This window comes from Cetorhinus maximus, chromosome 2, assembly GCF_964194155.1.
Source record: "Cetorhinus maximus chromosome 2, sCetMax3.hap1.1, whole genome shotgun sequence".
In the NCBI taxonomy this organism is placed as follows: domain Eukaryota; kingdom Metazoa; phylum Chordata; class Chondrichthyes; order Lamniformes; family Cetorhinidae; genus Cetorhinus; species Cetorhinus maximus.
Genome location: NC_135880.1, coordinates 171,769,324 through 171,783,174, shown reverse-complemented (window position 1 = coordinate 171,783,174; position 13,851 = coordinate 171,769,324). Strand labels below are relative to the sequence as shown.

The 13,851-nt window shown below is 40.8% G+C and overlaps 1 protein-coding gene across 4 annotated transcripts in view; it reads left to right on the top strand.

Moving 5' to 3' along the window:
* LOC144699653 (choline transporter-like protein 1) overlaps positions 1-13,851 on the top strand; it is an 80,257-nt gene that overhangs the window by 26,994 nt on the left and 39,412 nt on the right. For all 4 annotated transcript variants that reach the window (XM_078570765.1, XM_078570775.1, XM_078570783.1 and 1 more), the window contains 4 exons: positions 1,701-1,788; positions 4,978-5,147; positions 10,881-10,970; positions 12,270-12,406. In XM_078570765.1, the coding sequence (XP_078426891.1) occupies positions 1,701-1,788; positions 4,978-5,147; positions 10,881-10,970; positions 12,270-12,406 (485 nt within the window). The remainder of the gene's footprint in view (positions 1-1,700; positions 1,789-4,977; positions 5,148-10,880; positions 10,971-12,269; positions 12,407-13,851) is intronic.

Genomic DNA, 13,851 nt, shown 5'->3' with positions numbered 1-13,851 from the left:
ATGTGATGACCTTGCAACAATTTTCACTTTTTTTTCCTTTGTTTGTCCCATATTGGAATACAGGGCACCTGAGTGGTCAAGTGGAATCACAAAGCAGCAATGTAAAGCCGTTGAAAGTGTTCAGAAACGGGCTTGCAAAGTCATCCTAGGCCCTAATTACAATAGTTACTCAGACGCCAACACATTGGCGGTCTGGAGACACTCAAAAATTGATACAATCAATAGTGCCATTCTTTCATGAGATCGCCGCTGAACTCTAAACTTCACAAGTTACTCATAGTGGCTACCAACTACGAACTCAAAATATCTCACTGAATTAAGTTGTAAAACAAGATTTAAGAATAGCCCAATGCATTATCTCATCGCTGCAATGAACAAACTCTAATAACTGTCAAACTTTGAACCCTGATAGCCTAAAGACCCTAGTGATCAGTATGTTATGCTACTCTGTCCTTTCTATCATTCTCTGTATTTTTAAATTTTTCTTGGAATAATTGATTGTAAAATTTTACCTCAATTTGGCCCTTGGAATGATGGAAGTTGCTTTTTAGATAATAAACCTTTTAATAGTAATAATTGAGAGATCCCCCTTCATTCTGACTGTAAATAGCATCATGTGATTTTCCAGGTTTCATTTCCTAATTCATGCTGACTGTTCTTTAATAAATAATGCTCTTTCAGCTGCTCGTTCTACATTCCTGAAAATTGTTTGGGGACCTTCCCTACAACAGATCTTTAATGTGCTGCTCTGTAATTACCATTTATGCCTTAAATGCTGGAATTATATTGACCACTTTCCAGTCCTTAACCTCTCCTGAATTTAACAAACATACAGAATTTCAGTAAATTTCTTCCTCAATCTAATTCTCCCTCCATTTCTGTCCACACTTTTTGCAACAAACTGTCTTTACTTCTCCCACTTCTATCTCGCTCTTTATCTTCAATGTCTCCTCTTGTTTTAAACCTCTGCCTGGCTTTCATACATAGTCCCTTATTTGACATCTGTCGCTTAGCCTTTTTTAAAGCTAGTATGCCGGGAGGTGGGAGACAACCAGGTTGCTTGTGCGATGAGGGGCTGCAACAATCAGTACCGAAGGAAAAGTTGAGCCTGAGGGCCACTGGAGCTGGTTGTGGCCAGGAAGAAGCAAGGTGGTACGATTGATGGTCACCGGCTATGGGGAGAGAGACTGGATCTCAAAACAGGTCATGGGTGTTGGCCTGAGGGCATAAAGGAACTGGACTTGGAAGGAATTTGGGCTGTGATAGCAATACAGCTGAGGTGCTATTGATGCTTGGCAGAAATCAGTTGGGTTGCAGAACTCTACGGGAAATCTGAAAATGGGTGAATTTGGGAGGCTAGAAATTCTGGTAAATAGTGATGCTCTAGGTGGTGTGTGTATGTCTCTGGCTTTGGATCTCTTCAGTAAATTGAGTGGATGCCTATTTTTGTTTACATGGTATTTTAAACAAGCTAACCATATTTTTCATGGAATGTAAAATGTCCCTGTACAGAATTGTTTGTAGCCATTTCAACTTGGCTGCGTTCTTCAGGTGATTTCAGTATGTTCAGGTGCTGCTAATTTCCTTGAAACCTGTACCCTAATGAAATAAGGTTTCGACATTGACTTGATTTATCTGCAGCATAGATGCAGGTACACAAAATACTTTAAAAAAAAATTCAGTTCTTGTCTTTGTTGCAGGATCTAAATTATGCGATTATAAGCTGAAGCCAGAAGATTATACATCACGCAGTGCGGGTTTGTGTCCTAAACTTCCTGTTAAATCAAGGTAGGAAATTTGAGATCATCTGTATAAGAAATTGCCAGTCACAATGCACATACCCCAGTGATTAAACTTTAAAATCACCTTTTCTCAAATGTATTCTGAGCCATGGGTAAATGTGAAGCTTCTCCACAAGTTGAGTTGTAATATGATATGAGTAATATGAGTTCATCTTTTGAAGTTTTGTCTGCAAATTCAACTGAGATAAAAAATTAAGCAACCCCTAATTCAAACTTTATACGGCTTAAGATGTAAAGTGTTTCTATATTTTCTAAATGAGCGGTTGAAATATCTGTATCTTTCCTTGACATATCTTCAGTTTTACATCCTTCAGTGAGTTGATGCTTGTTAACAGCAATTTAAAATTTTCCTCAGTTCTGAAAGGCTATTAGATGTTGCTAATTGTTGACACATTAGGCTAGAAATTTGATAACACCACCCCTGTTTTTCAGGTGAAAAACCAGTGCTTAAGCATCCCATATGTGTTGGCTTGAGTAGGAGAGTAACACGTGCTCATTTAATGCAAAGTATGTTTCCTGTCATATTGGTGAAGGAAGAAAAAAATATGTCCAAGGTTTGTGCCTGAAACAGGCGGTAGACCCTTTGCACATGTAATATTTTGCCACTTTACCATAGTCTGTCCTTCTGGTCGCTTGCCAAAGCTCATGTGAAATTTCTGAAAGTTCCTTTCCCACTTCTCTCCATTCTGATGTTTAATTGCTATTTTTTTTCTGAAAAGGAAAACTGATCTTTATAAGTTGATCATTATTCCTCAAACTCTATAATATAAATCTTGACCTCACTCCTTTGCTTCATTCTCTGCTGTGACCAATGTTAGTCAGTGTTGTTCACATATGTTGGATTTTCCATTCTCTGGATTTGAATAATGTTTGTGGCCTTGATGATACCCTTTGTTGCTGAGGTGTGTGCCTTCTGAACTTTGCTCTGGTTTAATCTCTGTCTGGCCATTTTCCTGTATTTTGGAAATTAGCTTGCATTTATTCCATTGCCAAGTAAACCTTATGCTCTTGAAACCACTCCACTATTGCCTTTCACATGTAGTTAACAAAGCTATTAACTCCCAAATGGTTATTTTCTTGAACGTTTTTATTGTTCATGAAGCCAAGCATTATTTTTGTCATGGTTATTCCATTTTAAAAGTCTTATCCTTGTTATGTATCTCTGGAACCCTGTGCTAAATGCTTTGGTGATTTGCTTTCCATCATCTTTGACAACACCAGGACCATTACCATTATAAGGTCTTCTTCAACTGTGTTGTTTCCTTTGAATTGTATCTCTGTGCTGTTGATGAGAAACTCAAGAATTCCCTAAAGGCTCTTCTATCTTTCTTGCTATGTCCATTCTCCGCATCAGTGACTTCCCATCCCTGTAACAACTTAGACTTTCTGCTAACTCTATAATTTGCTGTATTCAGAAACCAATTAGGTTAAATTGTGCTTGCTGGCAAAAGGTTGTTGCCATAGGCAGACTGACTCTCCAGTGAACTGAACCACGCACCCTTCTGTATGTTGTAACTGCAATAATAAGCCAAGGGACCAACAATTATTGCTTAATTGTGGTATCAATCTGAGACCATGTGAGAAGCCCACTAAATGTGCCAGCCTACTCTGAAAGGTGGCAAATTCAGTACAATCAGAGCTAAGCATTGAGGCTCAAACTTGTAGTGGGATTTATTTGCAAATGAGATAATTACACAGGAGAATACACAGGGCAGACTGATGGTATAATGCCTGAATTATCTAAATTATGAAGTGCTTTAAAATAAAAACAAGCAATCAGAAATCTTGTCATTAGCATCATGCTGAGTTCAATGAGTGTCTCGTGGTAACTTTTCACATTGTGTAGGCAGTGTGGAGCATGGAACTTGGGGATTATGAGCTGTTTCTCTTTCATGTCTCTTGAGTAATTCAGGTTGATATTGAAGCAAATTTCCAATAAAACAGAAATGGAATTTCAATCTTGCCTGGGTTTTGAAAACCCATGGTGCTTCAGAGCAGTGAACAACCAGACTCCTTTAGAACAAAGCACATTTGGCAGTTTTACCCTTCAATATAATCTTCATCATGACCATTCAAAGAAAGCTTACCCTGGCCCAAGCACAACTGTTCCAAAGGAATTTTGACCCTGATACCGTACTAGGCACCGCAGAAACCAGTAGGCCTAAGACTCTTTCCCAGAATTGTAATGTTTTCCCATCTGAAGAGAAATGAGATGGCAAGGAAGAATGAGTGGTTCAGGAGACTACCTGCGCCATCAACATGGTGCTGATTCATGATGATTATGGCTCCATCCAAGGAGGAGCACCATTGTTGTCTTAATAAATTTTTGCTTGTGTTTCTATTTCAAAGTGCTCTATTGTTCATTGAGCATTGTTAGGAAAGATCATTTAACGCCACTGGAATCTATAAAATCAACAGCAAATTTTGCATCACAAACTGCTCAGCCTCTGGTTGCATACATAGATACTGTCTGTTCATGCTGCACTGTTTCTTTCTGAGCAGCAGTAGTTCAGTCATTCTAAAGGCAAACCTAGATAGGCAAGCTTGAATCAAAGAACTGAACACAGTGGAGTGCTTTCAATTGCAGGTAGTGGGGAACAGCACAGAAAAATTAAGGATTAGTGAGGTGGGTGTGAGGTACATAGACAAAATTTCACGGCCAGTCTCTTTGGTTAACCTGTTCTGGAACTGCATTGATTGGAATTAATCTTCGCCATATCTGCAATATTTATCTCAAGTCACTTGTGGAGCAATTGGGAACTGAATAGAGGTATAAAAAATTGAGGGATTAATCAAAAAATGCATAAAATTTATTAATAGGCTGATGATTTGAAGTTATTTGAAACTTTCATTTCGAGAAAATGTGACTGACTATTTTAACATTCTTTATAATGGGTTCATAAGATGTTATGTTACATGCAATTTTGTTTTATTCCCTCAGTACAAAGAAAGCTGAGTTTTTAAAATAGAACGCAAGCTCGTTTTGAATTTGCTGATTTACTTTCCAATTTGCATTATTAATGAGAAATGTGTAGGACAAATTGCAGCTCGAGTAGGTTTGACATTTGCAAATTCATTGTTTTAAAAGTATACTTGTGCCTATCAGTCGTCAATCATCTTCATTATTGATATTAATTTGACATTCCATTTTTTCTGTCTTTTTGTTTTACACTAGTAAACCTATACCATTCTTCCATCGTTGTGTCCCAGATGGAATTGGCTGCTTTGTCAACTTTATTAAGGCCCTGACCACCTTCGTCAGTGACAATAGTGTCTTGCAGAGAGTGATTACTGGAGTAATGACCAGCAAAGAAATTATAGTGGGACTTTGCTTTTTATCTCTAGGTAATGATTCTTGAATACATCCTTTCTTTAAAAAAAATAAACAATATTGAACCAGGAGTTGCATTATTGAATAATTCAATTTAACTTAAATGCTTCAGCTATGTTTAGCAAGTAATTTCATCCCAAGTCATGTACACCCCTGTTTGTTTTGCATTTCATTTTTTTTAACAAATGTTAGCTTGATATTAGGAATAACTGTGTCTCAACTAATATGGAATTTTATGAACAGCCACAAGCATTTATATAAATGTATTTTCTTCTTGGATTTCTAACTCAGAAATCAGAAGCCATTTGTCCTTTTTTTACTGTTTGTGTTTCCTACTGTTTGTCATAAATATGATTTCTGTATTTCTTGGGGAACTTTAAATGGAAATGTGGAATTGGCAAATGATTGATATGCTGTAGAAATGTCGATTGTTAGTCGAGCTCTAGTCCGAGAAGTATGGGTAGAGTAGGATGGATCAGCATGCTGATAGAACTGGACAAAATGCTTTCCTGTTAAAGTGCCAGTTAAGGGGTGGTATTATTGATACGGATTTATGTTATTAGCGATAGTGGCAGAGATGGAACAGAGAAATTTTAAAAGCAAAATAATGTGGATGCTGGAGATCTGAAATAAGAGTGTAAAGTGCTGGAAAAAGCTCAGCAGGGCTGGCAGCATCTGTGGAGAGAGAAACAGTTAACATTTCAAACCCAATATGACTCTTTAGAACAGAAGAAGTCATATTGGACTCGAAGTGTTAACTCTCTTTCTCTCTCCACAGATGATGCCAGACCTGCTGAGCTTTTTCCAGCACTTAAGATTCTTCTGAAATAAAAATGTAAAGATTTTAAAAAAAGAACCACTGCTCCTTTTACAACCTCAATGTCTGACTCTGTTTCACAGCCAATGAAATACTTCTGAAGCGTAGTCATTTTTGTAATGTAGGAAATGCAGCAGCCAATTTGTATACAGCAAGTTTGCACAAACAGAAAACGACAATGACCAGATAATCTGTTTTGTGCAATGGGCTGAGGATAAATGTTAGCAGGACACCGGGGAGAACTTCCTGCTCCTTAGGTTCTATTCAGGTGTTGAGTGATTGCCCATTTTGTTTATAGTTCCTCTAAACCTTTCTGTTTTGAAACAGAATGTTATGGTACATTTTACGACTAGCTAAAATCAAAGCAAGTTGACGTGTACGTCCACACCTTGTCAGGAAGGACTTTTGTACTACTACTTCTGTTGTCCCTTTGGTGTAATCTTCTCTTGCTGTAGTAATTATGTCAATGTCCCAAGAATGTGAGAACCCTTTCCCCTTCAGCTAGCCCTGTAGCCTAATTTTCCCACTCTAGCTTCTTCAGAATGTGACACAAGAAGCAATCTGGAGATGATCACCCTTGGCATCTTGTTTTTCAGTCTAGTACTTAACCCTTTTTAACTTCAAAATGCACTTCTATCTATGGTATTGGACCATAATTTGCAATGGTCTATCCTTGCCTTTCCAGCTGAGGCGAGTAACTCACCTCCTGGCTCCCTAAAGCCTGTACACCATCTACAAGGCACAAGTCAGGAATGTGATGGAATGCTCCCCACTTGCCTGGATGAGTGCAGATCCAATAATACACACAAGAAGCTTGACATCATCCAGGACAAAGCCCACTTGATTGGCACCCCATCCCTTGCCTTCAACACCCACTCCCTCTGCCACTGACGCACAGTAGCAGCAGTGTGTATCTTTTGCAAGATACACTGCAGCAATTCATCAAGGCTCCTTCAACGGCACCTTCCAAACCCGCGACCTTCACCACCTGGAAGGACAAGGGCAACAGACACATGAGAACATCACCAGCTGACAGTCCCCTTCCAAGCCACGCACCATCCTGACTGGGAAATATATCATCAATCCTTCACTGTCACTGGATAAAAATCCTGGAACTTCCCCCTTAACAGCACTGTGGGTGTATCTACACCATGTGGACTGCAGCGATTCAGGAGGGCAGCTCACCACCACCTTGAGGGGAAATTGGGGATAGGCAATAAAGGGTGGTGTAGCCAGCGATGCCTGCATGAATGAATTTAAAACAAAAAAAGACTCTACCAGTTTAACCAGTGCTTATGAAGGCTGTAAAGTGGTGTGAATATTACTTGCCACTTATCAGCCCAGGCCTGGATATTGTCCAGGCCTTGCTGCATTTGGACATGGACTGCTTCAGTATCTGAGGAGTCGTAAATGGTGCTGAACATTGTACAATCATCAGTGAACATCCCCACTTCTGACCTTAAGATGGATGGAAGGTCATTGATGGAGTAGCTGAAGATGCTTGGCCCAAGGACTCTACCCTGAGGAACTCCTGCAGTGATGTCTTGGAACTAAGGTGATTGACCTCCAACAACCATAACCATCTTCCTTTGTGCTAGGTATGGCTCCAACCAGTGGAGAGCTTTCCCCCTGATTCCCATTGATTCCAATTTTGCTAGGGCTCCTTGATGTCATGCTTGGTCAAATGCTGCCTTGATGCCAAGGGCAGTCACTCTCACCTCACCTCTGGAGTTCAGCTCTTTTGTCCATGTTTGAACCAAAGCTGTAATGAGGTCAGTGGCCCTGGTGGAAGCCAAACTGAGTGTCAGTGAGCAGGTTGTTGCTAAGCAAGTGTGGCTCGATAGCATTGTTGGTGACCCCTTCCATCACTTTTCCTGATGATCGAGAGTTTACTGAGGGGACGGTAATTGGCTGGGTTGAATTTGTTCTGCTTTTTGTGTACAGGACACACCTGGGCAATTTTACACATAGCTGCGTAGATGCTCATGTTGTAGCTGTACTGGGACAACTTGGTTAGGGGCACAGCAAGTTTTGGAGCACAAGTCTTCAGTACTATTGCTGGGATATTGTCAAGGCCCTGAGCCTGTGCAGTATCAAGTGCCTTCAGCCATTTCTTGATATCACGTGGAGTCAATCGAATTGGATGAAGACTGGCACCTGTGATGTTGGGGACCTCTGTAGGAGGTTGAGATGGATCATTCACTCAATACTTCTGGATGAAGATTGTTGCAAATGCTTCAGCCTTTTGCACTGATGTGCTGAACTCCTCCAACATTGAGGATGGGGATATTTATGGAGCCTCCTCCTCCAGTTCGTTGTTTAATTGTCCACTATCATTCACAACTGGATGTGGCAGGACAGCAGAGCTTAGATCTGATCCATTGGTTGTGGAATTTTAGCTCGATCTATCACTTGCTGCTAATGTTTAGCATGCAAAGAGTCCTGTGTTGACACCTCAATTTTAGCTATACCTGGTGCTGCTACTGCGTGCCCTCCTGCATTCTTAATTTAGTCAGGGTTGATCCCCTGGCTTGATGGTAATGATAGGAGATATGCCAGCCCATGAGCTTACAAATTATGGTTGAGTACAATTCTGCTGATGGCTCACAGCGTCTCATGGATGCCCAGTCTTGAGTTGCTAGATCTGTTCAAAATCTGTCCCATTTAGCACGGTGGTAGTGCTCCACAACACGATGGAGGGTATCATCAATGTGAAGACAGGACATTGTCTCCACAATGACTATGCGGTGGTCACCTCTACCGATATTGCCATGGACAGATGCATCTACGGCAGGCAGGTTGATGAGGATGAGGTTGAATTAATTTTTCCCTCTTGGTTCCCTCACTGCCTGCTGCAGACCCAGTCTAGCAGCTATATCCTTCAGGACTTGGCCAGCTTGGTCCGTATTGGTGCTACATTCTGCACCCTTGCTATCCTCAGTGTTTCCTCCAAGTGGTGTTCAATATGGAGGAGCATTGATTCATCAGCTGAGGTGGTGCGGTATGTGGTAATTAGCAGGAGGTTTCCTTGCCCAAGTTTGACCTGATGCCATGAGACTTTGGAATCGATGTTGAGGACTCCCAAGGCAACTCCTTCCCGACTGCATACAAGTGTGCTGCCACCTCGGCTGGATCTGAACTGCTTGTGGGGCAGGACGTACCCATGGATTGTGATGGTATTGGCTGGGACATTATCTGTAAGGTATGATTCCAAGACTATGACTATGTCAGGCTGTTGCTTGACTGGTCTATGAGACAGCTCTCCCAATTTTGGAATAAGCTCCCTGGGAGCATTAGTGAAGAGAGTTTGTTGGTGTGGAAGCATTTGGATCGGGGTGTTGACACCTGAGTCTGAGACTATTGTCAGGGGTCTTGGCATCTAGGATCAAGGAATAATATGCAGAGGGTCATATTTTTTTTTTTCTGTTTGGAGTTACTGATCTTGAAGGCCTGGAGCCGCATATTTTTGGGAACAGGTAATATTGTGGAGAAAGGGGTCTATGCGAGTGCAGGCTGTGAATCTATTTTGTGCAAACCAATTCATCTTGATTTATGCTTAAACTTGCTTGTTGATTATCTGAGCCTTTAAGCTAGGTGGCACTGTTCTGCACAAGGCTACATGACTAAGGATTCTAAAGATCATTCCTCTCACCTGAGGATCCCCACTTGTCTCTAACGGATCCCTCTCCCCTGGTGTTTTCTCCCATTTGCAGTGGGCCTTTGCTATCTCTGTCTTGCTGCTGGGGTGATCTTGGACACCCATGTGTTCACCTGCAAACAGCAGCACCTCTGCTGTAGCTCGAGCAGGGCATGGAGCAGGATTACGTTAAGTTTTGTGTAAGTTCAGAAAGTGCGTAAACTGGTTTCCAAGATCAGTGTCAATATTATATTGTTGCCCTAAAGATTCTGGGATTGGGACCAACCTATGCCCATGTTCTCCATTGTGACCTTTGAGCCAGCTTTAAGTCCCCATTATTTTAATGCGCTTTCCACTTGCCTATCTAGAATATCTTCTGTGGCTCACGACGGAGTCTTTATGAATTAAACAAATAGCAGTAGCACTCTCATCATACTTCAAAAAACACAGGTCCAGTCTCTGTAAATCACTTATGTTGATGTGTTCCACATTGCGCAGCATAATCATGCATCCTGTGCCTCAGCTAGATGTGTGCCTAGCTTGGATGTGGCTTGCTTTTCCTGTCAATCTACACTTAATTCCTGTTGTGTCCATTTGGTTCACAAACTTGCAAATCAAAGCTGAAGTGCTGCAAATGTGCAGATCTGGACAAATATAGAAAGTGATTCAGAAACCCAAGAACTTAGGAAGAAATGACTGCTTGGGTGAACCAGTTAAACTGCTGCAAGAAGTCTTATATTTTTTTACCCATCATTTGTCTCTTGTGATTTTATTTTAGATAAACAAAATAGAGCTTCAAACAAAAATTTCAAACAACTTTTAAAATCGTGACTATTTCATAGTAGCCTGATTGCACTTACCAATATAACTTGGAGTGTCTTTTCATTCTAGTTTTTTTTTTACTCCACTTTTTCAACCTTTTTTGTTGCGTCCATTTGGATGTGTGAGAGACACTTAGCTGTCAAAAACTTCTGGGAACTTGCGTGGGAACATTGATCTTGATGAAAGCTGTCATGAGGCAGCAGGACATAGATTTTTCTTCCATCTCTCTGGCCTGAATTGGGGCCCAGGTTTCTGGAAGAGAAAAGCCAGTGTCTTACTAACCTGCTATTCCATCCATTGCTAAAATCACAAACATTTTGGTTGTAGAATTGTTCAGAATTGTAGCTCTACTTTTGAGCTGGTAGCAAATACAATGTTTGCATTCACACCCTGCCTATCAATATTGCAGTTCCTTGAAAGTTCAATGCTGTACAGTACTTGGTGGTGTTAATCCTTTCTGTATTTTGGCAGTTTTGTCGATGTTGTTAATGGTTGCAATCAGATACATCTCCCGAGTGCTTGTTTGGATCCTTGCAATTCTCACCATCCTTGGTTCAATTGGTAAGTTGATTATAAGTAAGCGGTCAGAACATTTTAAAACTGTACTGAGTATTTGGGTTTTTTCTATATTTGTCTCCTTTCAAATTCGCCACATTAAGGCAGAATATTTCTGTGGTCCAGATATAGTGCTTTGCATTTTCTGAAAGTTACTGGAATGAACTTGGATGCTAGAAAAACGAAAAACATGTCTAAGATTTATTAATGCAAAAAATATTTATTTTCAAATGTATGGTATTAGACCCCTCTATAGTACTAAAACCATTTTAATGGAAGTCACAAATTACACCATCCATATTGGTTCCTGATGTACCATTCCTTCTCATAATTCTTGCCCTCACTGGAGCCAACCACATCATTTTCCTTCAACCCCTCTCCTCCAGCCCACTCCGTTGGGACTGTGCTCACTTGGTTCCACTCTTCTCTATCCAGTTGAAGCTGAACCATCTCCTCCAGCAGTGACTTCTCTTGCTTCTACACCAGAATATAACCCTGGAACCTCCCTCTTTTTTTTCTCACATCAAGATGTTACCCTTTGGTGGTGTCATCCAAAGACATAGTTTAGTTTCCATGTAGACACCGATGTCATCCAGATCTGCATCAGCTGTCTTGACTCCTCCTCAAAATATCAGAATAAACATTACAAACAGGATGGAAAACCCCTCCTGCTGCCCCACCAAATGGCAGGTTGTCTCAGACAGTTTGTCCAGGTTGCGCTGCAATTTCCTTCAGTTAAACAATGGAAACAGCAAAGCCATTGTCTTCAGTCCCCGCTACAAACTGTGCACTGTCTCTGCCTACTGAAGGAGACAGAATTGGTAATGTCCCTGGTTACATCAGACTCACAATCTCCTGTGTACAACTTGACCTTGTGCTAAGCTTCTAACTATCTCTTCTCCATCATAAAGACTGCCTGTTTTCACCTCTAACATCACCTGTCCCTGCTTCTGCCTCAACCTTTTCTGCTGTTGTCACTTCTGGACTCAACCATTCCAATATTCCTTGGTTATGCTCCCATGATTTGCTTTATTTAAACTTGAACACATCCAAAACACTGTTCATACCCCAGCTCGCATCAAATCTCATTGACCCATCGACCATGTGCTCACTGACCTACTTTAGCTCCTGGTCCATCAGTGCCTGAAATTTAAAATTCTCATCCTTATTTTCAAATCCTTCAAAGCCTTGCCTTCCCCTGTGGGATCTCTGTGCTCCTCCGATTTCTTTTGCTTTTTGTTTTCAAACACTGTGTTTATTTTCCTGACTGTTTCTCCCCCCCACAACTCCTCTCTTCCTGTGCAGGTGGTACAGCTGTCCTTTGGTGGCTATACGCTGATGGAAAGAAATCTGCCAAAGAGAAATTAGTTGAAGACCGGGAAATTGCAGAAGATAATGTTAAGGCTCTTTTGGTGTATGCCATTGTTGCAACAGTAGTCACAGTGAGTGCTCCACCTAAAATGTATTTAAAATTTATTGTTACTGTTTTAAGTGCAGATACTAGAATGGTAGCAAAACAATGGATTATAACTGACTAGAGCTCCTTACTCTAGAAAAAGAGAAGACTGAGGGCTGATCTTATAGAGGTCTTTAAGATTAAGAGAAAGCTTAATGTGGTAGGCATAGAGAATATCTTTCCACTTGCAGGCAAGGCTGTAATTAGGGGTCACAAATATAAGTTAGTAGCTAATTAGTCCAGTCAGGAATTCTGGAGATTTTTCCTTTTTACCTAGTCAGTGGTTAGAATGTGGAACTCACTACTACATGGACTAATTGAGGTCTGAAGCATTGATGCATTCAAGGGGAATTTAGATAAGTTTACGGGAGAAACAAATGGAGGGATACACTTGGGCTATTTTCAGAGGGGTGGGAGGAGGCTTGTGCGGAACATAAACACCAGCATGGACATCTTGGGCTGAATGGCTTGATCCTGTGCTGTCAATACTTAGTAGATGTCAGTCAGGGTGGGTGGTAACAACATTCTGCATTTATCATTCTCCTAAATATATATGGATATAGTTGAGGTGTAGGTGGCATACTAAGTCAAGAGAAGGTTGGATTGTCTTGCCTTGCAAACAGCCACACATGTTTTTCTTTCCATTTGATGTTACCATTTTAAACTCTGGTGCAGAAAGAGATCACTACTGGCAGCAACAAATGGAGCAGTTACCCAATGGCTCAATCCTTGAAGATCATAGTTATGTTCATAAATGTTTCCAAACTGGTGCAGGGAAATAGTTTTCATATTTTCTGTACTACTTGTTGCGATGGTTTTGCGATCACCAACACCCCTGCAGAACTGTCTCCAACTTGTTGCATCTTGCAAATACCCTGGTCGATAGCGAGATGTCTGAGAAATTGCAGGGTAAAATCTATTGCATGATATAAATGGTAACCATGGATGAATATCACCTCTCTTGCTGTTCATAGCCCAATCAAAGGTATTGATTGCAATATGCATTAATTCTCATATCCATGTTAATTTTACTGTTATCTATATTTACATTCATGTTGGTATGAGTACCATGTGATTAAAAGAAATGCATATTATAATACCAGCAGCAACTTGCAGTCTGCAGCATTTCTGAATAATAACACACCCTCAAGCACATCAAAAAGATGAGGTGTGTGTGGTTCAGGGGGTGGGTGGCGGTGGGGGAAAGGAAGTCAGTGAAGGTTGACGAGGGCAGGTTTATGTGCAAGCAGAACATAAAGCAGGATAGGATGTGGATGGCGGTGATCTGGATCAAATTACAATTAGTGAAGGGTGGCATTTGGAAGGCTGGCAAGGGTAATGTTGGAGTAATTGACTCTGGTGATGATACAGACATCGTTAAACATTTTATCAGCTATGGTAATGAAGTGTGCAAAGGTGAGGGCAGATGAT